The sequence below is a fragment of the Conger conger genome, chromosome 14, assembly GCF_963514075.1.
Source record: "Conger conger chromosome 14, fConCon1.1, whole genome shotgun sequence".
Lineage (NCBI taxonomy): Eukaryota > Metazoa > Chordata > Actinopteri > Anguilliformes > Congridae > Conger > Conger conger.
Window position 1 is genome coordinate 6083488 of NC_083773.1, and position 24146 is coordinate 6107633.

The 24146-nt window shown below is 44.5% G+C and overlaps 1 protein-coding gene and 1 long non-coding RNA gene across 2 annotated transcripts; both read right to left on the reverse strand.

The window, feature by feature from the left end:
- Positions 1–781: 781 nt before the first annotated feature.
- ngfb (nerve growth factor b (beta polypeptide)) lies at positions 782–1624 on the reverse strand. Its single transcript, XM_061220944.1, has 2 exons — positions 1551–1624; positions 782–1292 (listed from the first exon to the last, which is right to left on the reverse strand). The coding sequence occupies exons 1-2, from the start codon at positions 1622–1624 to the stop codon at positions 782–784; spliced, it is 585 nt and encodes a 194-aa protein (XP_061076928.1).
- LOC133110688 (uncharacterized) lies at positions 1619–23942 on the reverse strand. The gene is made up of 3 exons (XR_009704891.1): positions 23748–23942; positions 3941–4062; positions 1619–1635 (listed from the first exon to the last, which is right to left on the reverse strand). It is a non-coding gene; the product is annotated as an uncharacterized LOC133110688 (long non-coding RNA).
- Between the last annotated feature and the right edge of the window lie 204 nt (positions 23943–24146).

Genomic DNA, 24146 nt, shown 5'->3' on the forward strand with positions numbered 1-24146 from the left:
ATATAATAATATAATATAACATGCAGTTTTCATAACTTACACAATAATTTACAGAGTGAAGAAAGCTGTGTGGATGGGCATATGTGTGTGTGCATGTGTGAATGCATGCATGTGTATGTATACATGTGTGCATATGTATGTGTATATGTGCGTGTGTGTACGTTTATATGTGTGTCTGTATGTGTATGTGTGCATATGTGTGTGTGTGTGCGTTTATATCTGTGCATATGTATGTGTGCATATGTGTGCGTGTGTGTACGTTTATATGTGTGTTTGCATGTGCATGTGTGGATGTGTGTGAGCCTATGTATGTCTGTATGTGTGTGTGTGTGTGTGTGTGTGCATGTGTGAGTGCATATGTATGTCTGTATGTACGTGTGTGTGTATGTGTGTGGTGGGGAACAGTGAGCGCAGTCAGGATGGTGTGTGTGTGTGCATATGTATGTCTGTATGTATGTATGTGTGTGTATGTATATGTACGTGTCTGTGTGTGTATGTATGTGTGTGTGTGTGTGTGTGTGTGTGTGTGGTGGGGAACAGTGAGCGCAGTCAGGATGGTGTGTGTGTGTGTGTGTGCATATGTATGTCTGTATGTATGTATGTGTGTGTATGTATATGTACGTGTCTGTGTGTGTATGTATATGTGTGTGTGTGTGTGTGTGTGTGTGGTGGGGAACAGTGAGCGCAGTCAGGATGGTGTGTGTGTGTGTGTGTGTAAGATCAGGCTGCAGTACCAGCGGGGCACAGCAGGGGGTGGAGCGGAGGGGGGGGGGGGGGGGGGTCAGTGCCTCCAGGACTTGCGGCTGAGCACGCACACGCACGCGGCGTTGATGCGCACCAGCCGCCACGCCACCAGGCTCTCGAAGGAGGTCATGGCGAGCACGAAGGTGTGCGTGTTGGTGCAGTACGAGTTCCAGCTGCGGCTGTCGATGCCCAGGCAGCCCCCGCCGTTGCGGGCGGGCCGGGCGGGGCCGTGACACGTGGTCTCGAAGAAGTACTGCTTCTTCACGATGTTGTTGATGCGCACGTCCGGCAGCACCGCCACCTCGTTGCCCCGGATGTCCACCGCGCTCGTCTTGTTGCCCACCCAGTTGCTGACGCTGTCGCAGACGGAGTAGACCCCGCGGTGGCGCGTCTGCCCCGCCCGCCTGCGCACGCGGGCCCCGGCCCCCGCCTGCACGTCCGGCGGGTGGGCGCTGAAGAGCACGCGGGGCGAGCGGTAGCGCCGCTTGTTGAAGACGGCGGGGTCCACGGTGGGGATGGAGTCCCGCGTCTCCGCTGGGCTGGGCTGGGGGCCGGAGGCGGCGGGGACGTCCCTCGGGGTCCCTCGGGTCTCTACGGAGAGTTCGGGGTCGGAGGCGGGGCCCGCGTTGGGCGGGTCGCGGTGCGGAGAGGGGACGGAGGCGAGGGGTGCGGGGGAGAGTCTTGCGTCAGCCGGCGTGCTGGAGTTGGGGGTCACGTTGTGAAACTTAGCTGGGGTGCCGTGCGCTGACCGCTGTCTGGGGTCCGTAGTTGGAATGGAGAGAGGGGTCGTCCTGCCCCCCCCGCCCCGGGGCGCCCCTCCCATGTTGAACACCGCGCGGACACTGACCAGGAGGAGCAGACCCAGCGTGGTCGACCTCATCAGCTCGCTTCCTGTCCCAAAAACACAGGAGGTCAGCGCTGGGCAAGGGTGCAAAATCCTGGTACAGAAAGTAGAAGTCCACCCCAGTATTTTATTCCAACCACCTCGATTTGCCATTAGTTATAACGCTTCAGCCAGGAGATAGAACTACAGTAATTACTGAAATCAGCTGGCTTAGCTCTTGAAACACAGGGCACTTTTACTTTCTGACCCCTGGACTTCTGGTGCAGGGACAAAAATAACATTTATTTTCCTTCGTTCCACTGATGATCCACCATTTAATACCATGTTTTAGTCAAACTCCAGTCCTGGAGGGCCGCAGTGTCTGCTGGATTTCATTGTGTTATCTGCACCTGTGGTTCATTAAATCATTGATTGGTTATATAATCCACACACCTAGTTCTCAAGGCCCTATTTGGCATCTGATTGAAAGGAAACCACACAATCCTGCAGACACTGTGGCCCCCTGGGGATTGGGTTTCACTCCCGTTTCAGAGTATAAGCTTCTTTACATCTGGGATCATCAAATCTGGCCCTCAAATTTAGAAAATCCAGCCCTGGTTTTCCTTTCTCCTGGATAATTAGTGCTACTGATTGGCCAGACCACACACCTCACACCTGACTCCCAGGTAAAGGGAGGATGGAAATCCAGCGCTGGGTGATGTCTGTTTCACAAAGCTCCACGAGCCCCATACTCTACCAATCAGATTACATCAGTGGCTCTTATTTCAGCCAATCGTACTGTTTTGCCATGGACAGTAAAGTTGATTGGTTATCGATCAGGTCTGAGCTCGACAGCCGGTGGCAGCTGATAATCGGCCATAATGTGATCAATAAGCTTCTTTCTCAGGGAGTCTCACAGTTCTGTCCGCAAGATTGGCCAGAATGTGGTCTAGGGCTTTCCTCTCACAGACCGTTCAAGGGCTAAACAAAATAATTCTCTGTTTCTACATGATGCCTGTAATATTTAAACAGTATGTGTTCTCAGGTCATGCATTGCAGACATTTATCAGTGCACATTTTGGAAGAAAAGGTTTCAATCTTGTTTAAGCATCTTAAATATCGCTAGATTGCACTAATTTCTTCTTTTGTGTTAAAAATGTACGCAAATGTTTGATTGTTATCATTTATTTGTTAATATGTAGCTTAGCAAAAACCTAACCAAACATTTTAGGAATTAGAACTCCTGCCCGGACATATTTTATGGTTCCAAGAACAAATGTCCACTGTGAGGCGTCCATTTTCGACGGACGCCGCGCTGACAGATCGGAACAAAAGCAGAACGTTTGGAAAGGTCGAGGCGACGACGTGAGATGCTTAGGGAAATGCTTACATTTCCTGCCGGTTTAATTTCTCATACATAGCAGTGACTCCCACAGAGTGCAGTGATGTCTCACTGCCAAAGCGCTGTGGTGAGCCGACTGTGTTATCGCCGTGCGTAACGCCCAGGTGCCTGAGTTCCTGCACCGGGAGGAAAGCACTCTCTGCCGTCTCACTTTGTAATCTGTTCTTCAGCCGTTCCTGCTCATCAGACCAAGACGCAGTAGATTTAGAACGTAATCTACATAAAATGACCGTTAAATGTACTGAACAAACACGCCAAACGTGCCTCTGGGGTTGGAACTTGGACCCATTGTTTTGCGGTCGGAAAACAGGACGTGCAGGTTTCTGCTGCTGCTCTGATAAACGTACAGTAGTGAACATAAGAAGACGTCCGCCAAAACATTTTGAAGATGTTAGCGGCATGGCTAGCATCTGGTTTTGCACTGTAAACCCCGATACAGCTACAGGAAACATAAAATAGATTATTCACAGACATGACTTCAGAGGTGACACTGCACAGGTCCACTGACTGTTATATTGTTAAATATATTTTGTATTTTATATGACTCTGATGAAGAAACTGTAGCGTTGAAATGTGTCAGACTTCTTCCTTTTGTAATACACAGTGTTGTCCTGTACCCGAGAAGCACCGGATTAGCCTTTTCATGGGCTGATCTTCCTGCTGACATCCTGTTATATTTATCTGTCAGCGGATCATGTCATGAGAGTGCATTGCCTGCCCATCCAATGATAAAACAATTCAGGCAAACCTAGTCTAAGCCAGCGATAGGTAAATACAGTTTGGTGGTTTAAGCCCTGTGTAGCCATAATAAAATCATAATAAAATCAGTGCAGCTGTTGGGGCTTGAGCAAGGCCCTTAACCCCACATTGCTCCAGGGGGGGATTGGCTCCTGCTTAGTTTAACCAACTCTGAGTCAATTAACGCATCAGCTAAATAACTGTTTTGTAATGTAACCCCCACCCCACCTTACCTGTGAAATTCGCCCAGGTGAAGTGCTGCCCCCTGTTGGGCTCCTAGAGTAACTGTCCTGAGCAGGCCACGCCCCAAGCACCTGCCATTGGGACTGCACCCTCACACACTGCTGCCCCCTGTCTGTAAAAACACACACACACACACATACACACATGCACACACACACCCATGCATTCACATACACACACCCACAAGCACATACACACACACACACACACACACACATACACACACATACATTCAAACACACATACACACACATGTACACACACACATACACACATATGCACACATGCATTGACAAACACATGCACACACATGTACACGCACACATGCACACACACACACACACCCATGCATTCACATACACACACCCACAAGCACACACACACACACACACACACACACATACACACATGCACACACACACCCATGCATTCACATACACACACCCACAAGCACATACACACACACACACACACAGGACATTAGGGAAAAATTGCAGTCACCATTCAAATAGCATTACATTTACATTTACAACTGGAGTACATTTACATTTACTCCAGTTGAATTGACGTCCTTCCTAAATAATTAATTCAGCTGAAGAGTTTAAGAGTTAAACCCAACAGGACTGCCCAGCTCACATCATGAAACATGCCCATGAGATAAAGCACAAAATGATATCAATAATATCACATCATCATCTATCAGATAACAACTGCAGTCTCCACACTACAGTGCTTCCATTGAAACTCACATACAGTATGCACTTAAATCTGGAGTCAATCCATCTATGAAAATCTGTCATTTCAGTCCTACAAGCCAACAAGGCTGCTTGGAACAAAAACAAGTTGTTAAATAAGATTTGTTTGTTGTTAATTAAAATGAAAAAACACAGTATTATGTTTCAGTTATTAACTCTGACTGTAATAATCAACTTATCACTTTCCCAGAGGAATAATTTCAGTGTGGCCAATTTTTCCTCTCGTGATTTAAAAATTATTTCCTGAGTGCCTGCAAGCCTCGAATGATAATTTATTACATTAACTAATTATAAAATAAATTAATGAAATGAACATTGAAACTGGAAAGGAAACTGAGTGCAGCTGACAGGCCGGAAAGCACCACAGCAGGCCATCTTAGAACATATAAATATATAAATGTACTATAAGTGTAATATATGTTATAGTGGCATGCATGAGTGTATGATTAGTGCGATACAATATATGATGTGTGTTGCTATATGTGGATAATATATTTATATATCACTGGTCCATTATGCTCTAGAGGCTGTTTGCTGCCCGTCTCAGAGGGATACGTCCCTCCTGTGGGTTTGTACTGAAGCTCACACATTCAGCTTCATCTCAAAAGCTTCTGAAAATGCTGAGGCTAAATGTGTCTGCAATTAATGTGAACATTCATGACATCCTCTAACACTATTCACACTGCTCAAACCGGGGGGTGACTATTGACAATGCTCAGCCCAGGGCTGACTATTCTCACTGCTCAAACCAGGGTTGACTATTCACACTGCTAAAACCAGGGCTGACTATTCACACTGCTAAAACCAGGGCTGACTATTTACACTGCTAAAACCAGGGCTGACTATTTACACTGCCAAAACCAGGGCTGACTATTTACACTGCTAAAACCAGGGCTGACTATTTACACTGCCAAAACCAAGGCTGACTATTTACACTGCTAAAACCAGGGCTGACTATTTACACTGCTAAAACCAGGGCTGACTATTTACACTGCCAAAACCAAGGCTGACTATTTACACTGCTAAAACCAGGGCTGACTATTTACACTGCTAAAACCAGTGGTTACTATTCACACTAAACAAAGCAGGAGGGACTATTCGCTGTGCAAAAACCAAGGGGATTATTCACACTGCACAAATGTGACTATTGAATTATTTATTCTATAAAAACATGTATTGTCACTGTGATTTTTGTTTGTGTTCAGCCAAAAAGTCTGCCACAAACATATAAATGGAGGGTTCAGATACTGTAGAGTTCACCCCATCACCTGACTATTTTCAGCCAAATATTTTGTTTTCTGGTTCTTTAGAAGGACAAAATCCTAATGTGTTTACATCTGCTATGTGGGGAAAAGGCTTTTCACAAACATCGCTTCGACAAACATCACTTTGACAAAGACAAACATCACTTTGACAAACATCGTTTTGATAAAGGCAAACATCGCTTTGACAAACATCGCTCCGACAAACATCGCTTTGCTTCTTTTTCAGCTTGGTTTCCTGCCGGGTTTCCTCCCACACTGGAGGCCAGCGGTGCTCAGAAGACGTCAGGCGACGTCCCTGTGTGGCGCGTCTCCATCTCCGCGTCTTCTTCGCGGTAAAAGAGTCCCTCCGCAGGGAAGGATCCCGGTCACAGGAATAAACCCGTGTCCCAGACACATCGGTCCCTCAGCGGAGAGTGTGAATTAAACACGGGGGACCTGAAGACCAGGCGGTCCGTCGCATGGAACAAACACCTCTGCTCGGCAGAACCAAAGCGGAAAAGGACGTTCGGCGGGGTTACGCGTGGATCCTGCACAGATAACACAACGCAAAGATGATAACGGGCCATTCAGCCCAGCAATGCTTGCCTTTACCCACCACCGAAGGGTATCTTCTGCTTAGTTTGCCTAAAGGCTAAATAGTACAGCATCTAGCATCATATCAAGCCTGGTATTTAGAACCCTCAGTGTGTCTGCCTCTACTACATGCGCTGGTAATATATTCCACACAGTGACCACCCTCTGTGTGAAAAAACACTGCCTAATGTCTATGCGGAACGTATCCTTTGCCAGTTTCCATTCGTTCCCCCTTGTCCTGCTAAGTGAACGCACCCTGAAGAATGGCCTGTAGTTGACTTTGTTAAGATGCTCTTTCTGAAGACTGACAGCTGTGGGTGACCTTAGGTGAACCGCAGTGCACCACCGTATATTCTGCAGTGAGGAGCGACAATCGGTTTCAGTGGAGATCAGTCTTGGCAGGCATTTTGGGAAATGGCAGGCATTTATATAGCGCCTTTATCCAAAGCGCTGTACAATTGATGCTTCTCCATTCACCCATTCACCCATTCATACACACACGCACACACCGACGGCGATTGGCTGCCATGCAAGGCCCCGACCAGCTCGTCAGGAGCATTTTAGGGGTTAGGTGTCTTGCTCTGGGACACTTCGACACAGCCCAGGCGGGGGATCGAACCGGCAACCCTCCGACAGCCAGACGACTGCTCTTACTGCCTGAGCCATGTCGCCCCTTTAATAAGCCGTCTTACGTTTGATGTTGGCGTTGCGCTTACAGTACGATCATACCTGCCCTTATTTTCACCCTGCATCAGCATCACGTTATCCCGGGACAACCCTTGCCTCTGATATGGTTTGATCTCAGCTTTTGACAGCTTAACTCTTCAGTTCAGACACTTTCAGACAGTCTACAGGCTGCATTCGTGAAGCGACACTTTGGCAAGGCTAAATGGAGTATCTCAGAAATGAAGGTTGGAAAAGTGAAAGTGCCTGAAAAGGTACAACCGCTTGTTGCAAAAGTACTCATTTTTACCCAAAGAGAACATTACTGTATTTTCAGGGTACACTCTTTTTGGGGTCTGTCTGAACCTACGAGGGGATCTTTCCAGGGAAACCAATCCATTTGACATGTTGAGTATGACCATAGCATAAACATTTTTAAGCAATCACTCAAAAATAACAACAAGAATTTGTGCATTTTGCTGATGTGGTGATCTTTACAACATCGGTACACCTTGCACGCAGGCATAGAGAATGAAGAGCAACCTGAAATTTTCCCAGAGGTTCAAATAAAGTCTAAAGCCCAATGCATTACTAAACCAGATGTAAACATCAGCTTATTAGCAATGGAAGTTGACTTCTGTTGGAATTACTAAAACATGACACGAAGATTCCGGGAGAATATCTCTTTCCAGTAGATTTTTCCCATCGGAGAACACCTGCCGAGTAGGAACATTGTCCCAGACTTCCTCACACACTGACTCTGGCTCGGAAACCTAATCGAACGTGCATTTGACGTGTCTTCAGGCTACGCGGAACGACCGAACTGAATCCCCTTCATGCGGAATCCAGATTCCACAGCGGAGATAATTTATGGTCTAAATACACCCAAAGAAAGCAAAAAAACAGAGAAGAGAAGAGCAGCCTCCGGAGTGCTCTGAGCCCTTCGGTTCTTACGATGACGGAGCGTAACACAGATCCAGCTCGTCTCTCCACACATGGCCCGAGTCAAACGAGGGCTTGAGTTCATCCAGGGGGCGTGACCCGTGTTTCCACAGCGTATTTTTCACTTCACTCTCTCTCATTCTCTTCTTCATTTCATTTATTTATCTGTTTTTTTCCAGGGGGATATTTCCACTGGGTAAGTAATTGTGAAGACATGAGATCCTGACCAGATGATGGTAGTGGCTCATGTGCATTCTTTCCTCCAGGGTTTCTCCTGTGAAATGTGTGTTCATTTGGGCCATGTAAAATAAATTGAGCTATCACGTTAGATTTTCCGCCTCCAGGAGAAGAAAGGGACAACGTTGTTCACAGGGCAGGGTCATGCGCTGCTGGAATCTGACTTCAGTCCTCTATTTTAAGAAAAAAAATCACTGAAGTGTATGTTTGGCTTTTTAAAAATAACAGTTTGCAATGGAAACTAGGGACGACTGAATGACCTGAAATGCACTTGGAAGCTGTTGCTGCATTTGTGAAGATGTTAATGCATTTGCAGTTCTGTTTGTGAAAATGTTAATGCATTTGTGAAGATATTGCTGCATTTGTGGAGATGTTGCTGCATTTGTGAAGATATTGTTGCATTTGTGAAGATGTTGCTGCATTTATTCTTCTGTTCATTTTTATAAAATGCTGTATTGGTGTGTGTTATGTGCTGTATTGGCATGTGTGTGAGTCTGTGTCAGTCAGCTGCAACATTAACCACATTTCACAACTTCACATCTCTGTGAGCCAGTGCAAGTCAGCTAAAACATTAACCACATTCTGTGTGTGTGTATGTGTGTCTGTGAAAGAGCGTATGTGTGTGTGTTTGTTATTTTATTTGACTTCATTTCTTTCAATAATATTTAAAATCCCTCTCATTATGATTGAATGCTAACCACACACTGTTTGTATTACAGAGAAACAAATCTGTTGACATGAATGTAATACATGATAAATCTATATAAATCAAATCAAATGGAATATAATTCTAATGGAGATGCATGATGCTGGAGATACAATACAAATACAATTATTTTTATCGTTCATCTGTAATAATTCTAATATTAATATTATTCACTTGAATTTAAGTCTGTTTAGTACTGAAAGAGTGCTGCCCTTCCTGTTTTACATCGCTTTGATGTTATCTCAGAATACTAACTGTGTTATCAGTACTAATCCAATAATGACCCAATGTTGTGAAAAGTAACATACCCAAGTTCTATATTTTCACAGCGTAAGCTGGGCAGTAACCCTTATCTAAGGTAACCGGTTCCTGGAATGCTTCTGAACTCTTGGGTTCATACAGGAAGAATTTAGCTCTTGGGCTCATGCAGGAAGAGTTTAAGCTCACATGTTGCTTCAGTTTCTCCTGTTATAAATTGGCCAGAACAAAAAAAGACTTCAGGGACAGGTTTTTATATTTTGAAAGTTGGCCACTTCACCCGGGGATTCCACAGTAAGTCCACATTTCCTATGGGCCATTTTTAATGTTGGCCCAATGAAGCACAGGACCCAGATTCTTAATACCAGTCCTGCTTTCCCGTCCAGAAGATCTGTTCTGCACCGTCCTGTATGCATTCTGCTCGGAGACCACGGCTGTAAATCACCCTACAGGTTCCAGATGAAAAATATAGATGCCTGATTGCAATAATTGCAAGTGCAGAGAAAAACATATTTTAACATTGAGTGGGCTAGTACAACAGCAGTAAACCCCAGATTATGAAATAGATTACAAAATCTTATCCATGTGTAAAGCTGAGAGTAAAAGGATCATGGAGACTGTTTCATGATGCCAGAGTACATTTGTAAAACAAACACAGCACAAAAGCAAGCTGAACCTTGATAAGAGACGTGCTTGTGTTAACCCTTTAAGGTGCGAGATCGTGCAGGTGTGATTAGAATGGTGTTGACTCAACACTCTAATGCTGAGGTCACAATCACCACTGCTAATGGAAGCAATGGAGTTCTAGAATACTGAAAAACATTCCAAGAATTCCACAAACATTCCAAAGGGGTAAAACTGACAGGAGAAGCACATGGCAAGCTGTACACGGGCCCAGCTGGATTCACGCCGCTCCTCTCAGTTCCAAATGGACACCAGACAGCCATTTTCCCCAGGGCTAGAGAGCGAGACCAACACCTCTAATCTGTTACATTATCACAGTTGGACAATATTTACACGGTTCTGTACACAACCTGATTACCGTGTCAGCACAAACAAGCATGGGGTAACTGGGAGGTAATTAGTGAACACAGCGTGGGTCCTGAGGGAAGCGAAGTGAGGTTTTGGGCAGGTTTATGGGTAGAGCTTACGGGAAGAGTGGCATGAGGTTTAGAGCTAGCGCTAGCATTCCAGTCCAGATACTGGGGTTATGAGAGTCCCTTGGCCAAAGAGACTCTTAATTTGCTCTTGGAATAAAGAACAGATCATACTTGATTATTTTCTTGCCTGGATCATTTCATTATATTCCACAATTAAGCCCAGGGCCAAGCTTCATTCAGCTACATGCCAAACTAAACATGTCCTTCATCGTGATCTCCTAGCAGTGTCAGCCACTACACACAGGATCTGACAGAAATCTAACATGGAGCAGTGTGCTTAGAGCAGTGTACTTTGAGCTGTGTACTTAGTGCAGTGTACTTAGATCAGTGTGCTTAGAGCAGTGCACTTAGAGGAGAGTACTTTGCAGACGGTCTTATCCAGAGCGACATACAGTTGATTAGACTACGCAGGAGACAATCCTCCCCTGGACCAATGCAGGATTAAGGGGCTTGCTCAAGGGCCCAACGGCTGTGCAGATCTTATTGTGGCTACACCGGGATTAGAACCACCAACCTTGCATATCCCAGTCATTTACCTTAACCACTATGCGACAGGCCACCCTGATTACAGCAGTGTACTTACAGCAGTGTACTTTGAGCAGTGTGCTTAGAAAAGTGCACTATGTAGGGAAGCAACACAATAACCCCAATGACACGTTGTCTACTGAGAGCTCATCCCAGAAAGTGCCACAAGTTTAGCAGCATCTGCAAACCCTATCAGGGCATGTCTGCTAATGATTCCAAAAAGCTGCACTGAAATCTACCCCTCACATTCCCCTCTGATTCTTCACATATTTTCACAGATTGATGCTGACAGATTCAGGTACTGTTCAGCCAGTCACAACACTCACATCGTACCTGGACCACTGTGGTTACTCTCATACACCTGCCCACAGGTTTATTTTCCTATATCCTCTCTACAGAGACTATTTTCCATCTCCCCGGAGACTATATCCCACTCTACAGACACAATTTTCCACAAAAAACATGTGGGTTACATGTAAGTGTGTAAATATATACATATTTATTTTGGGATTCCTCTCCATGGAGACAATTTTACCACTCCACAGAGGCTATTTTCCGCTCCGCAGAGACTGTTGTCCTCTCCACTGAGACTATTTTCATCTCTTCTGAGATGAGGTTCTTCCCCATGAAAACCATAGTCCACGCATACACAGATGCACGTTTGAGATGTAAATACAATACATATCTCTGTATGGATGGATGACAGCACAGGAAGTGGCATGGTATGGGATCGAACCCCTGGCCACACGGGAGACATCTGCACACTGCTCGTGAGAGGGCCTCTCAGTGTACTGCACTTCACCTCTCACCCACTGTCTCACCCACTGTCTTAAATGAGACAGGCGTGATTAACCTGAACAAAATCAGCCAAACTATCCCAGCAGTGCGTCCATGCAAGCTGCAGCAGGACCTTTAGACGAGAGACTGAAAAAAAAAAAAGCTTTCTTATTTTTCTACTTTCCCCTTTGGCTCTCCTTCAATTGATTACGGCTTTTTAAGAATGACACAGCACGCAACGAAACGGTGCGATTTCTCTCCCTCCCCTGAAAACGCGTCCTTTTTCAGCAAGTTCAGGCAAACGGCTCATTACTGAAATTGGGCAGCAGCTGAATGATCAGTGTGGAGATGATATGACAAACACTCAATGCAGGATCACGCTGGCATGAGATACTGTACGTGTGCAGTGTGTAGGATAACCAGGGCTGATTCTGACCGGGCCCTGCTGACCATAACTCAGTTAATTATATTTTATACACATTATTGATGAGGCGATTTTGATGCTTATGATGATTATGATTTCAGTGATTATAATATTTGTTCTTTGTATTCTTATAATTTCCATTATTGTGTATTTATTCCTATTGCACTGGATTGGTAGGTAGGCCATTCCTGCATCTGTACGGGCATACCCCATACAATAAATAAAACAGGAAAAATAAGACAAATAAAGAGCTGTATTTCAGTGCTTAAATAGCCTATTTTTAAATCAAAATACTACAACTAATTGTATGCAGTGCATAGCATCAGTCAGAGGTGACAATGGTAAGAATTTAAAGAATTTTATTGGTAAAAAAAAAAAAAAAAAAGAAGCAACAGAGAGCTATAAAAGCACAGTTAAACTAGCACTGTAAAGCATAATGACAAAGCCCTATAAAAGCGCTTAAGTAAACACCAACGATAGGGGGGCTCTACCATTAACCCACTGCGCTGTAAATACCACGCATAAACACAGTAAACTCGTGTTTAAACTTTAACCGCAAAACGCAGTAAAAACCCGTATCCCGCTATAATGTTTAACGAGCTCCGTCGAAATGCACTGGTACAAAGAACCGCGTATGCTCTGGTATGTGCGCCGTAAAAGCACTGAGACCGGAATGCGTACACAACGTCACAGCAGAATGGCGGACCTGTCAGGACGGTGACAGCGCACACGTAAACAAACCCGCTGGCTGTCTGCGGGAAACGAAAGAACCCCGAACGGACCACCTTTAATTGTTTCCATTCAAGATGTTGCGCAGCGTTGTCGGTACGCTGGCCTAGATATGTTGAGAAATATCGCAAACAACATTCAGCCTGTGGCAATTCTACCTTGGTGTAAAATCCAGCTATGACCAGCTGGAAAATCCAACTACCAGCTGTTTCAAAACCTAGCTTGAGCTGTTTCAGCAGGATTGCCCGCGATGTCTTAATGACACTGATTGGTGAAGCAGACTTCCTCGTTCAGCAACTCGGAACAGTATGGTGTCTGTTGCAACGCAACGTTTAAAAAAAATATTATTTTAAATACGAAAAGCAAAAAAAAAAAATTTTAAATACAAGAGGTTTGGAAAATACGGGCGAATATCCCAAGCAAATGCAAATCACCTGAGGCCTAATTATGTGAGAAAACAACACTAAAGAGAACGTGAGTCCGTTAAGCGTTTGAGAATATGCTTAGCAACGGTCTTTGACCTGATATGTGATTAGTATTGTGCACAGTACAGACATTTCTTTTGGCAAATTTTTAATGTGCTGAAAAGAATTGTACAATTGTTCCCGGGTTCTAAGTGGATTTAAGTCAAGGACTAATTGTAAGGCAACCAGCCGGACACACCCGGACATATTTCATACGTAATGAAGACAACTGGAAATACGCAGTCTTGCGCGTTAGTCACGTTTGGGGCCTCTGCAATTTGATCAAATTAAATACGGGCAGTTCCAGATTAATTTCGTGCCACATCGCAACGCAGTCTGTTCTTTTCGCCAAATTGAGATGCGGTGGAGGAAGTCAGGTTTGAAGTTTCAGTACCTTTTAACCAAGTTTTTTTTTTTTCCATAGCTGTTCAACCCTTCAATAGCTTATTATGGCTTATTATTTAAATCATTTTATTAAATAATAAACTTAACTACTCTGTGTTAATGTCCAGACGTGACTAGAAGTGATCTTCAACTGCATTATGGACATGTCAAATATGGGCTTTAGTGTCAACAATACAATACTTTGGAATATATGTAAATTAAATGAACTTGCATGTGCAATTAATTATTGGCGGTACATGAGGGCTTTTCGACCTGGGCACGCCTGGATAGGCTATACGTAATGCACAGTATTGCTTCTGTGCAGGGAAATATGTTCTATATTTGCCCATTCTGTACACACCTAATGATGTGAAAATTTGGTGCAGTGTCTCCAGATCTACGTATTGTATACAAATACAAAACCAGATTATGTGCCAATTTCTGGCCATTGATCCAGTTTGTCTAGTCTAGTCTATTACATTGTACTTTTGCCTATATGACATTACATTTCATTGTATTTATTTGGCTGACGCTTTTATGCAAAGCGACTTACAGTTGATTAGACTAAGCAGGAGACAATCCCCCCTGGAGCAATTTGGGGTTAAGGGATTGCTCAAGAGCCCAGCAGCTGAGCGGATCTTATCGTAGTTATGCTGGGGATTGAACCACCAACCTTGCGGTTCATGTACCTTATTCACTAAGGTACAGGCCACCCTGCCTATATCTAGCCTCGTGGCATTTTCTTACTGTCTTACAGTAAATGCACTTTTCCAAGTTGTTTTGCTTAAAAGCATCTGCCAAACAGCTGTGTAGTAGAGAACGTCAGAAGAAAGGAAAATAGTGATCAATTTTGGTACAAACAGAAGTAGTTATGTGAAGTTTACTTTATGGAACCCTGTTGGGTAATTTGTCCTCTGCATTTGACCCATCCTAGTTACTTAGGAGCAGTGGGCAGCCACAGTGCAGCGCCCGGGGACCAACTCCAGTGCCTTGGTCAAGGGCAACGGCAGGAGCACACCTCACCTGACATGCATCACAACATCTGTTGGCCTGTTGAAAAGATCTCCTGTAGAATGACAAAAAGAACAGCAGACCATCCTATATCTGCTTTTACTACTCAGTTACATTGTAGAGGGAAATGTCAAATTCAAAGTGACCCGTATTATGTACTGTATGTTAACAGTTGAGGCATTGATCTGAAAGCACACGTGCTCCTGTGAGCACGCGTTGCGTTTAACGCGACGTCTCACTCCTGCCCTTGCTGTTTTGTAAGCGGCAGATAATCGGCTCAGCAGATGTGCAGATTTATGTCACTTCCTGAAGTGCTGTATACAACTTCCTTTGTCTCCTTTCAGTATGGAAACTGGATCTGCGGCCTCCAGGAAGCCTTGTAAAGTCCGACTGCAAGACATCAAAGATGATTGCCTTTCCACAAGTACAGTGAGCCTGATGTCCGGCCGTGATATACGAGATCTCTGTCTGCCGTTCGCTCTGTTTCTTTCGCTCACCTTGTGGGATCACAGTGGGATTGCTTGAGAAACACCATCAGACATGGTATGAAAACACACCGAGCTTTTCAAATGTGCTTAGACTAGTGAAGCCAATTCATTAGCCCGTGACACAGTAATCCCTATGGGTCGCTGCGAGGGTCAAATACTTTCTGGTAACTGGAAAAAAAAAGAAAAAAAAGTTCTGGATAATTTCACAATCAAACAAAGAATATCTTGAAAGCATAGTGTTAGCGTTGCAATTTACAGACTCAGGTCTTTCTTTTTGTTGGAACGTGAAGGAATTAATTGCTACAGTACGGAAGAGGATGTTATGTTAGGGAACGTGTGGAAACCAGGCTCTCTTTACATTTATTTAGCATTGACAGCAACGCTTCATCACACTTTGACATGAACCGTCATGTCTACGGATTCCTCTGGCCTGAGTCTCTCAAAATGGGAGATAGGAGTTCCAAAATACGTCCTGAAGACCCACTGCACTCTCTGGTTTTCATTCCAGCCATTACTGCAGTCTCTGAATTCTGACAAGCTTCTAGCTGATGTTAATTAGACATTTTCCTTATGCCAATTGGCCATATTTAGACCATATTATCTCAGAAATGGTTCGTAATATGAAGAGAGTTCCTAAGTGCTCCATATTCATATCCCAGGACATTAAATGAGCCAGAACTACTAATACTTTCATTCTCTGTAATATGCTCTCTGAGAAATTATTCCTGGAGGTAAAGGTTATATTTTTATTGGTTGAATAACAGATTGGCTGGTAAAATCAGCTTCAGGGCCCTAATTGCTGAATGAGAGGAAACTTGGTCACTGAAACAAGAAACAAACAAAAATAGATTGTAGAAAATTAAGAGTTCAGCCCCACAGCAAAATAAAACTAGCCATTAAACGACATTGAAGGAACATTTGCTTAGGATCTTTAGCAACATGATTTCAAATGACCATAATTGATCATAAGATTGATTGGTTGTAGCAAAAAGGTGGTCTCCAGGACTAACTTCAGTACCGCCTGGGTCGGAGATGAACCACACACGCTGCACCGTAACGCGTGTGCACTGCGTGTGTTCTTGGTTGAGAATGCACAGCTCCAGATTCCACGCCCGCTCATCTTCAAACATTCATGGAGTTAAAATTGCGGTCGATATCAAAATATAGAAGACTGAGGAATGCGATTCAGTGGAAATGTTTAAAATCCCGACTCCACCGAATATTTACAGATGAAAGACGACAGATCACCTCGATGGTATGTAGGGTTTGCAGTGTGCAGATGCGTGCAGGCTCACAGGCACACATTTCTCCTCCTGTTCAGTCCGGGTTCAAACCGGGCTAGTTGCCAGTATGCAATAGCTATGCAAGAGCTAAAACATTCTGTTTGTAACCAAAACATAAAATCGGAAGACTAATGTTCTGTGTCAACCTTAGCTGCAACATTATTTAATACTGAAATATTGTCAGGCGGTGCAGCTCCCAAGATTTGGTTCACTTATTTCAATTACGACATGTCCCTGGCTCCGTAGACAATGTCTGGAAAGGAATAACAGGGTTGCAGAGCCAGATACTTGAAATATTTTGTTCAGAGGAAAGATACTTCAAAGGCAGCTACCATTGTATATTTCTGTGGAGCATGCTGGGGGATCCAACCTTCCATGTGGGTCTAGCATTGCCTGATTTGGCTAGCTATTATTTACCACTTGATTTTGCTGATGACTGCAAAACATTACAAACTTATTGAACATTCTGTGTCTCTCTTCACACTCTGGTGCAAGTGTGTCACTAATGGATTGCCTTTGACGCAAACTACATACCTAAACAGCAAGACCGCTGTATATAATGCCCATACACAAGCTGTATTTACAGTATTAGGTTTTGAACATTGGATTCAGCCCCTGTTTTCCAGAATAATAATATTTATTTGTGTGTGACTTTATTTCTATGATGACAACGAGAGATAAGACACGCAGGAAAAGTCAAACGCACATGCTTCTCAGGGAATTCTGGGAGAGGTCAGAGTTCAGGGAACTTATGGATACTCCTAGTCTGTACGTTACTATTTAAAGTGCAGACAAGCTACAGTGCTGCCACAAAATTCTTGTTAAAACACAATTGTGTGGGATGTAGAATTTTATCTTAAAAGAACATAAGACAGAAGAGTTTCACAGTTCAGTGAAAGACCAGGGCGAGCCCTGGGTTATTGTGTGGGGCGACACAGTCCGCTACCATTACAGAAGGTCGTGACTTTAACAAGCTTGCGAGTTTCAGCACCTTTGCGTGTTTATTGACCCATAATGCTCTCTCAGTGATCCCAGTCTCCATCTTACATTACAGGTCAACCCTGGGGAAGGCCAGATTAGTCTAGACTTCAAAATGTCGCCTGCTGTGCTGGAGACTGTGGACCACACCTTTAAAAGAGAGGTGGCAGATTTAGGCCTTAGAAACCCCTCCGAGTCCAACGGACTCCGAAGTTGGCCGTTTCATCCGCCCGCCTCGCCCCATTGTGTCAGTGATCCTAACTCAATGACACCATCGTAAGAGGCTTATTTCAGTTTTCTTTGGCATGCCCTATCGGTTCCCTTAAGGAGAATATCACCTGCTGAAGCCGAGTTTCTAAGGACAAGTTTGGATGAAAGGACTTCGTTGTCATTCTTTTCTTTTTTTAAATGGTGATGCATGTTCCCTATGATTCCAGTTCCTCATACTCCAGCCTGACTTCACTCTGCTGAGGCAGCTGCTGAAGGCTAGGCCAGGGAGTGACATTTCCTCCACCGATCATTTCTCAAAAGCGTGCCTAGTACCATTCTCACCCGAGGAATTTGAGCAGATTTCTTTGTGGATTTCCCCCCCCAATTGTAGTTATTCTTCAAGGCAGCTCTGCTGCTGACTGAATGTGAATCTTCTGAGCGTTTCATCTCTTGTGCAACATTACAATTAATTAAATAAAAACGAATTAAAGAAAATGACATTTAAAAAAAGGTTTGTGATCTTAATCAAATTAATCTATGAAAAAAACTGACTTTGTTTAGGCCAGGTGCCTTTGTCCTTGCAGCAATACACACAGTCAAAAGAACCAGGTCTGTGTGGGTGCGCAACTGCCGGCGATAAATAAATGTGCAATATCATGCATTTTTTATGATTATTACTCCAGATTTTGAAATGTACTGAAATTCTGGAGTGATGGATAGGCCACTGGCCCGGTCCCAGAACACAAAAGTTGTGTGGGAGTGCTTTTGATGTGAAGGTTTGCGCTCAGACGATAAATCAGTCTAAAAACATGATTTACTGAACCCAGTAGTGACGCAGAAGAGCAGGCTAACAGGGAGGCAGTAGATTATGACTCATGAGAAGACAAGTGTTGTCTAAACGCCAGGCCAGGTTATAAAGTTGGCTTATGAGAAGCAAAATGAAACATTTTTTATTTGCAGTGTAAAAATATATACCAGCTCAAGGCAAAGAAATAACATTTCATTCACATTTCATTAATAAGTAAAATGCAAACCATTTAAAAAAAACGGTACTATAAAGTAATGTAATATTTTACAGGGCTGAACAAAACTGTGCATACTGCAGCACTTCATTTCCAACAACAAAGGATGAAATGCCGACCTGGAATATATTAATAGATTTTTTAAAGATGTTCTGTCCTTCTTTATTGTCGTCTTTAGTGTCTTGGCTTATATGGTAGCTTGTGGAAATTGCCGTGCCAACAATTATGGAATTGTATCTCCAATGACAACATTCCACTGGATGTTTGTATTCCTAGAAAGATCCATCCCCTTTGCCTGTAAGAAACACTTCTCAACTGGAAATGAGGTATTTCACTGTTAACCAATTAAGTTCTCAAATGTAAATCTTCTTTGTAGAGGTGTAAGGTTTCTGGTGTGACTGAAGGATATCTTTGACTAGGCCACCACTTAAAATCAAGAGGGCTCTCCATCTTCCTGCCGAATTCTTGGAGAATTATTTTGGCAAATGTCGAGTGCAATCCTCCGCTCCTATTCAAACAGGCCAGGCCTCCCAGGCTTCACTCAGGAGAACAGAAGCAGCTGGTGAAGTGAAGGGCAGTGCTAATCGCAGCCAAGGCAGCCTGCTGTCAGAGTGAGCACTCACGTACACACACTCAGAGACACCAACGCACCAAACACACATAAACCCGATCCCAAACACCTGCCAAACACACACATAAACCCAATCCCAAACACTTACCAAACACACATGCTTAAATCCAATCCCAAACATTTACCAAACACACGCACACAAACCCAATCCCAAACACGTACTAAACAAACACACATAAATCCAATCCCAAACATTTACCAAACACACACACACAAACCCAATCCCAAACACTTACCAAACACATGCTTAAATCCAATCCCAAACATTTACCAAACACACGCACACAAACCCAATCCCAAACACGTACTAAACAAACACACATAAATCCAATCCCAAACATTTACCAAACACACACACACAAACCCAATCCCAAACACTTACCAAACACACATGCATAAATCCAATCCCAAACATTTACCAAACACACGCACACAAACCCAATCCCAAACACATACTAAACAAACACAGATAAAACCAATCCCAAACACTTACCAAACACACACACACACACACACATATCCCAAACGCCTACACATAAACCCAATCGCAAACAGCTACCGAACAATTTACCCAGCACTCATGCACAAACTCAATGCCAAACACTCCCTCATCTCTTTATGAGTCAGTGAACCCCAGGAGGTCTGGCTGCCATGTCCAGATTGTTAACGGGATAAAGGTACTTAAGAAATGTTTACAGAAAAAAGGTCAAAACCAATGAAACTAAAACAGATTTAAGATGCTGCATTACCTACGTTCACACAAATGAACTATGAAACTTCTGAAAAATAGGAACCACATGCTTCATGACTCCTTAATAACAGTTGTGTGTACTGAGCATGTGCGGGAGGAGGACTATGTAATAGGGTTTAATTCAAGCAGTGAGTTGTGACTTATTGATGGAAATTCACGAATTCACCAGGCAATAGAGAATACACACACTCTCAGAAATAAAGTGACAGTGGACAGTGGACAGTGGTACGCTCTTCAAGGATGAAATTTCCCACATGTACCCTGACAGTACAGTAATGTTCTCTTTCGGTACAACTTTGTATGTTTTCCAAGCAAAAAGGGTACACATTAATTATATATGAATTAATTAATGATATTAATTATTTATATTGCTGGCTAGAGGTACATTTGTATGTACCTATAGTGTATTGCCGCAGTGACAAGCATTTGTACCTTTTTAGGCACTTTTCTTGCCTTTAATTATGTTTACTTTGTACACATTTAAACTGCAGAAACAACACGACACCTCAGAACCTGCCATGAAATGCTGTACACCGCAGCGAAAACTGATTTTCTGCCTCGAAGGCTGCACATTCACCCCCGACACCCAGACACACACACACACACACACACACACACACACACACACACACACACACATCACCGGCTCTGCTGACAGTAATCCCTGGATCAGTCAGAGAAGGGCTGGGGGGCTTTGGGTGGGTGATGGGAGTGAAGGTGTCCCTCCCCCACAGTACTGATTGATCTTTCTAAAGCGACCCGTAATGTCTCTCTCAGCAGTAACTACAACAATAAACAATGACAACAACAATATAATAAACCCTTCCAAAATAATACTCAAACCGGAAAATTGGCACATACAGTATGACAATGTTTTTACTCATGAAATGCCCTCAAAATGTAAAATGTGACCTTTTCTGGGGAAACGGAATTCATTTCGCATGCAGGGAATTTACAACCACAAGTTCCTATAATGGTTCACATTGAGAGCTTGGCGAGCATTTCTTAAACTGATCTAATCTTTCAGGTCAGAATATGCCCTGTATATACAGTATTACTACACAGTAAGTACTAAACTTTTTTTAAAAAGCTGGACAGTTTCAGTTTAGCTCCAGCATCTGTGAGGATGAGCGTATTTCGTTGCTGAACTCTCGTGGCTTCCTGTTGGCTCTACAGTCGCGCATACGCTACAGCTTGTCAACGCACGCATGTAAGGAGCTGGCCGCTGCACGCAGTTAAGGTCTGCGTTGGGAGGTCTCCAAACACACACAGGACTTCGTACACCTGTAGGGATGACCAACGGGATCTTGAGAAAGACGAACGAGGGCAGAATGTCCCTGCTGTAAAGCACAGCGAGGTCACAGCTGGACAAGCATGAATATTGAGCTGGTCAAGCTGGTCATGAAGCTGGTCTCACTGGGTATGAGCTGGTCAACCTGTATGGCTAAGCTGGTCATGAAGCTGGTCTTGCTGTGTATGAGCTGGTCAACCTGTATGGCTAAGCCGGTCATGAAGCTGGTCTCACTGGATATGAGCTGGTCAACCTGTATGGCTAAGCTGATCATGAAGCTGGTCTAGCTGGGTATGAGCTGGTCAACCAGCTAGTCCTGTAGCTTGTCTGAGCTGGTAGCTGGTCAAACCATGTCTAGCTGGGAGCTGGCCTGAACTGGTCAAGCAGCTAAACTATGTTGAGCGGAGAGCTGGTCTGAACTGGTCAACCAGCTGAACCATGTTGAGCTCGGAGCTGGTCTGAACTGGTCAACCAGCTAAACCATGTCAAGCTGGGAGCTGGTCTGAACAGCTACCAGAACCTAGCTTGAGCTGCTTTTTTCAGCGAGGTAGAGGGGAGGGGGTGGGGGGGGTAACATCTGTGAGGCGAAGCGGGGCAGGGTCGAAGGGCGCTTCATTACCTGTCCCGGGCGGCTACACAGGAGCACTTCCACAATGGCTGCCCCCTGAGGAGACCCTCACACAAAGGCCCAGCTTTAATTCAGACTCAATGGGAAACCGGATCCAGGTCATAAATAATCGCGCACATCATTGCATGGGGTGGGGTGGGGTGTGTGTGTGTGGAAGGGTGGGGGGGTGGGGTGTGTGTGTGGAAGGGTGGGGTGTGTGTGTGGAAGGGGGTGGGGTGGTATGTGTGTCCTAATTGCTGTCTGTGTAATTAGCCAGACGTGCTGTTGAGAAGTTCTCAACATGGTTGAGGGGACAGAGGTATGCTCTGTTCTGCATTTCAAAGGTCTATTTTCTGTCAAATTTTGGATTTGCTCAGACAGCACACCCGGGGTAATTCTCTTAAATTCCTCCGTTTCAATCAAGCTGTTCCTAGCAGAGGGCACCTTTCTACCAGGCATTACATCTTACCGCTTTGTCACCGGGTTCACAAATTGATCTAATAGCTACACTTTTTTTTAACCCTTTAAGGTGTAAGATCCCAAGTAAGAGATTAGAATGTTCTCAACTGAATGATGCTGATGTCATAATCACTCGGGGTGACTGACAGCAATGGAGTTCTAGAACACTCACTTAGAATGTTGAAAAGAAGAAAAAAAACTCTAAAAAAAAAACAAAACCTATTCTTCAAAGGGTTAAGGAACATCTCATATGCCTTCATTTTGTGATTAATGATAAAAAAACACACAAAAAGTGAAACTGTCACTTTTGCGCTCCTTTGATTCTTTTACGTGCAGTGCACCAGGTGATCACTACAAACATATCAAGTGCTCAGAGCCAGTGCCTAAGCCCCCTGCTCCAGATGACAGATAACTGTTCCAGGGCCCGGCTGCCTCTCCGCGTGTGTGTGTGGGACCACCGGTAGAGTAACTGGAGCGGTTGTGTACACAGGGTTCAGAGTGGGAACAGGCTCTGAGCAGCTGCAACCCGATACGTCTGGTTCCCCTTTGGGGGGGGGTAGTGGGGTAGTGGGGTACTCTGCTGGCTGAGGGGGGCAGAACTGTTTGCGTTTTCCTATTAAACCCTGAAAACCTACTCTGCACCAACGTCGGCTTCAGCCAACGGGGCTGTTTCACGCTTGTAGACTCGCTCATTTAGCCATGACTCACATTGAGACGTACTGTACTGTACATCTCTATGGGTCATCATTACCTGTTACCTACACTCTCATTTCATTATGTGAACATTTAGAGCTTTCCCTGCAGCCCAGACTGTTATGAGTCACAAATATACTCTCAGAAGTACAGGTATGGAAAGTGCCTAAAAAGGTACAAATGCTTGTCGCTGGGGCGGTGCCCTATAGGTACATAAAATTATACCCCCAGCCAAATTGCATGTCTTTTGCTTGGAAAATGTACTCATTTGCACCCAAAGAGAACACTGCTGTACTTTCAGGGTACATTTGGGAAATTTGATCATTGAAGAATAAAAATGTACCTCTGCTGTCTGAGAGTGTATGAAAGTGAAAAAAGTTTATCAGATTCTGGAGCACAGGTGTTGTAGTGGTGGAGAGACCTGAAGACCTTCTCCTTTCCCCTTCGACCTGCGCGTCTGAGGGACCTCAGGGATGAGGGCACGGGCGACACGGAGGGCGCGCTCTCTTACCTGGGCTACACCTCCAGTCCTCCACTGCTCCCAGGTGAGAGGAAAAGTCCCAAAGCTCTGTGGAATAGTCCCCCTCACGCCGTACTCCACAGGTTGCTCTTCTTATCCCGTTCCCTTCTGTCGCACGACGAAATGCACGAAGCCGCAAGTCTGGAGAAGCCAGGTCCTTCTTTAATTCACTCCTGCTCCAGGTCCGTCCGGTCTTGGGGAAATTGATTGCTCTGAAAGTTTGTCGGAGCTCTCTGCCTCTCTCCCTCTGCATCTCCCTGCACCGCCCCAGGTCCTAGTGTCCGCCCTCCCCCCAACACTCCACCACCACCTTCACACACTGCTGCTCCCTCTCCTGAGATGAGAGCTGAGAGCTCCCCACGTTCAACCCACCGGTGGGTGTGCGCTGGC

Coding starts and splice junctions, on each gene's coding strand:
- ngfb (XM_061220944.1), bottom strand. CDS start 1,624: ATGAGGTCGACCACGCTGGGTCTGCTCCTCCTGGTCAGTGTCCGCGCG. Junction 1,293..1,550: donor AACATGGGAGGGGCGCCCCG/GGGCGGGGGGGG, acceptor CGCCTCCGGCCC/CCAGCCCAGCCCAGCGGAGA.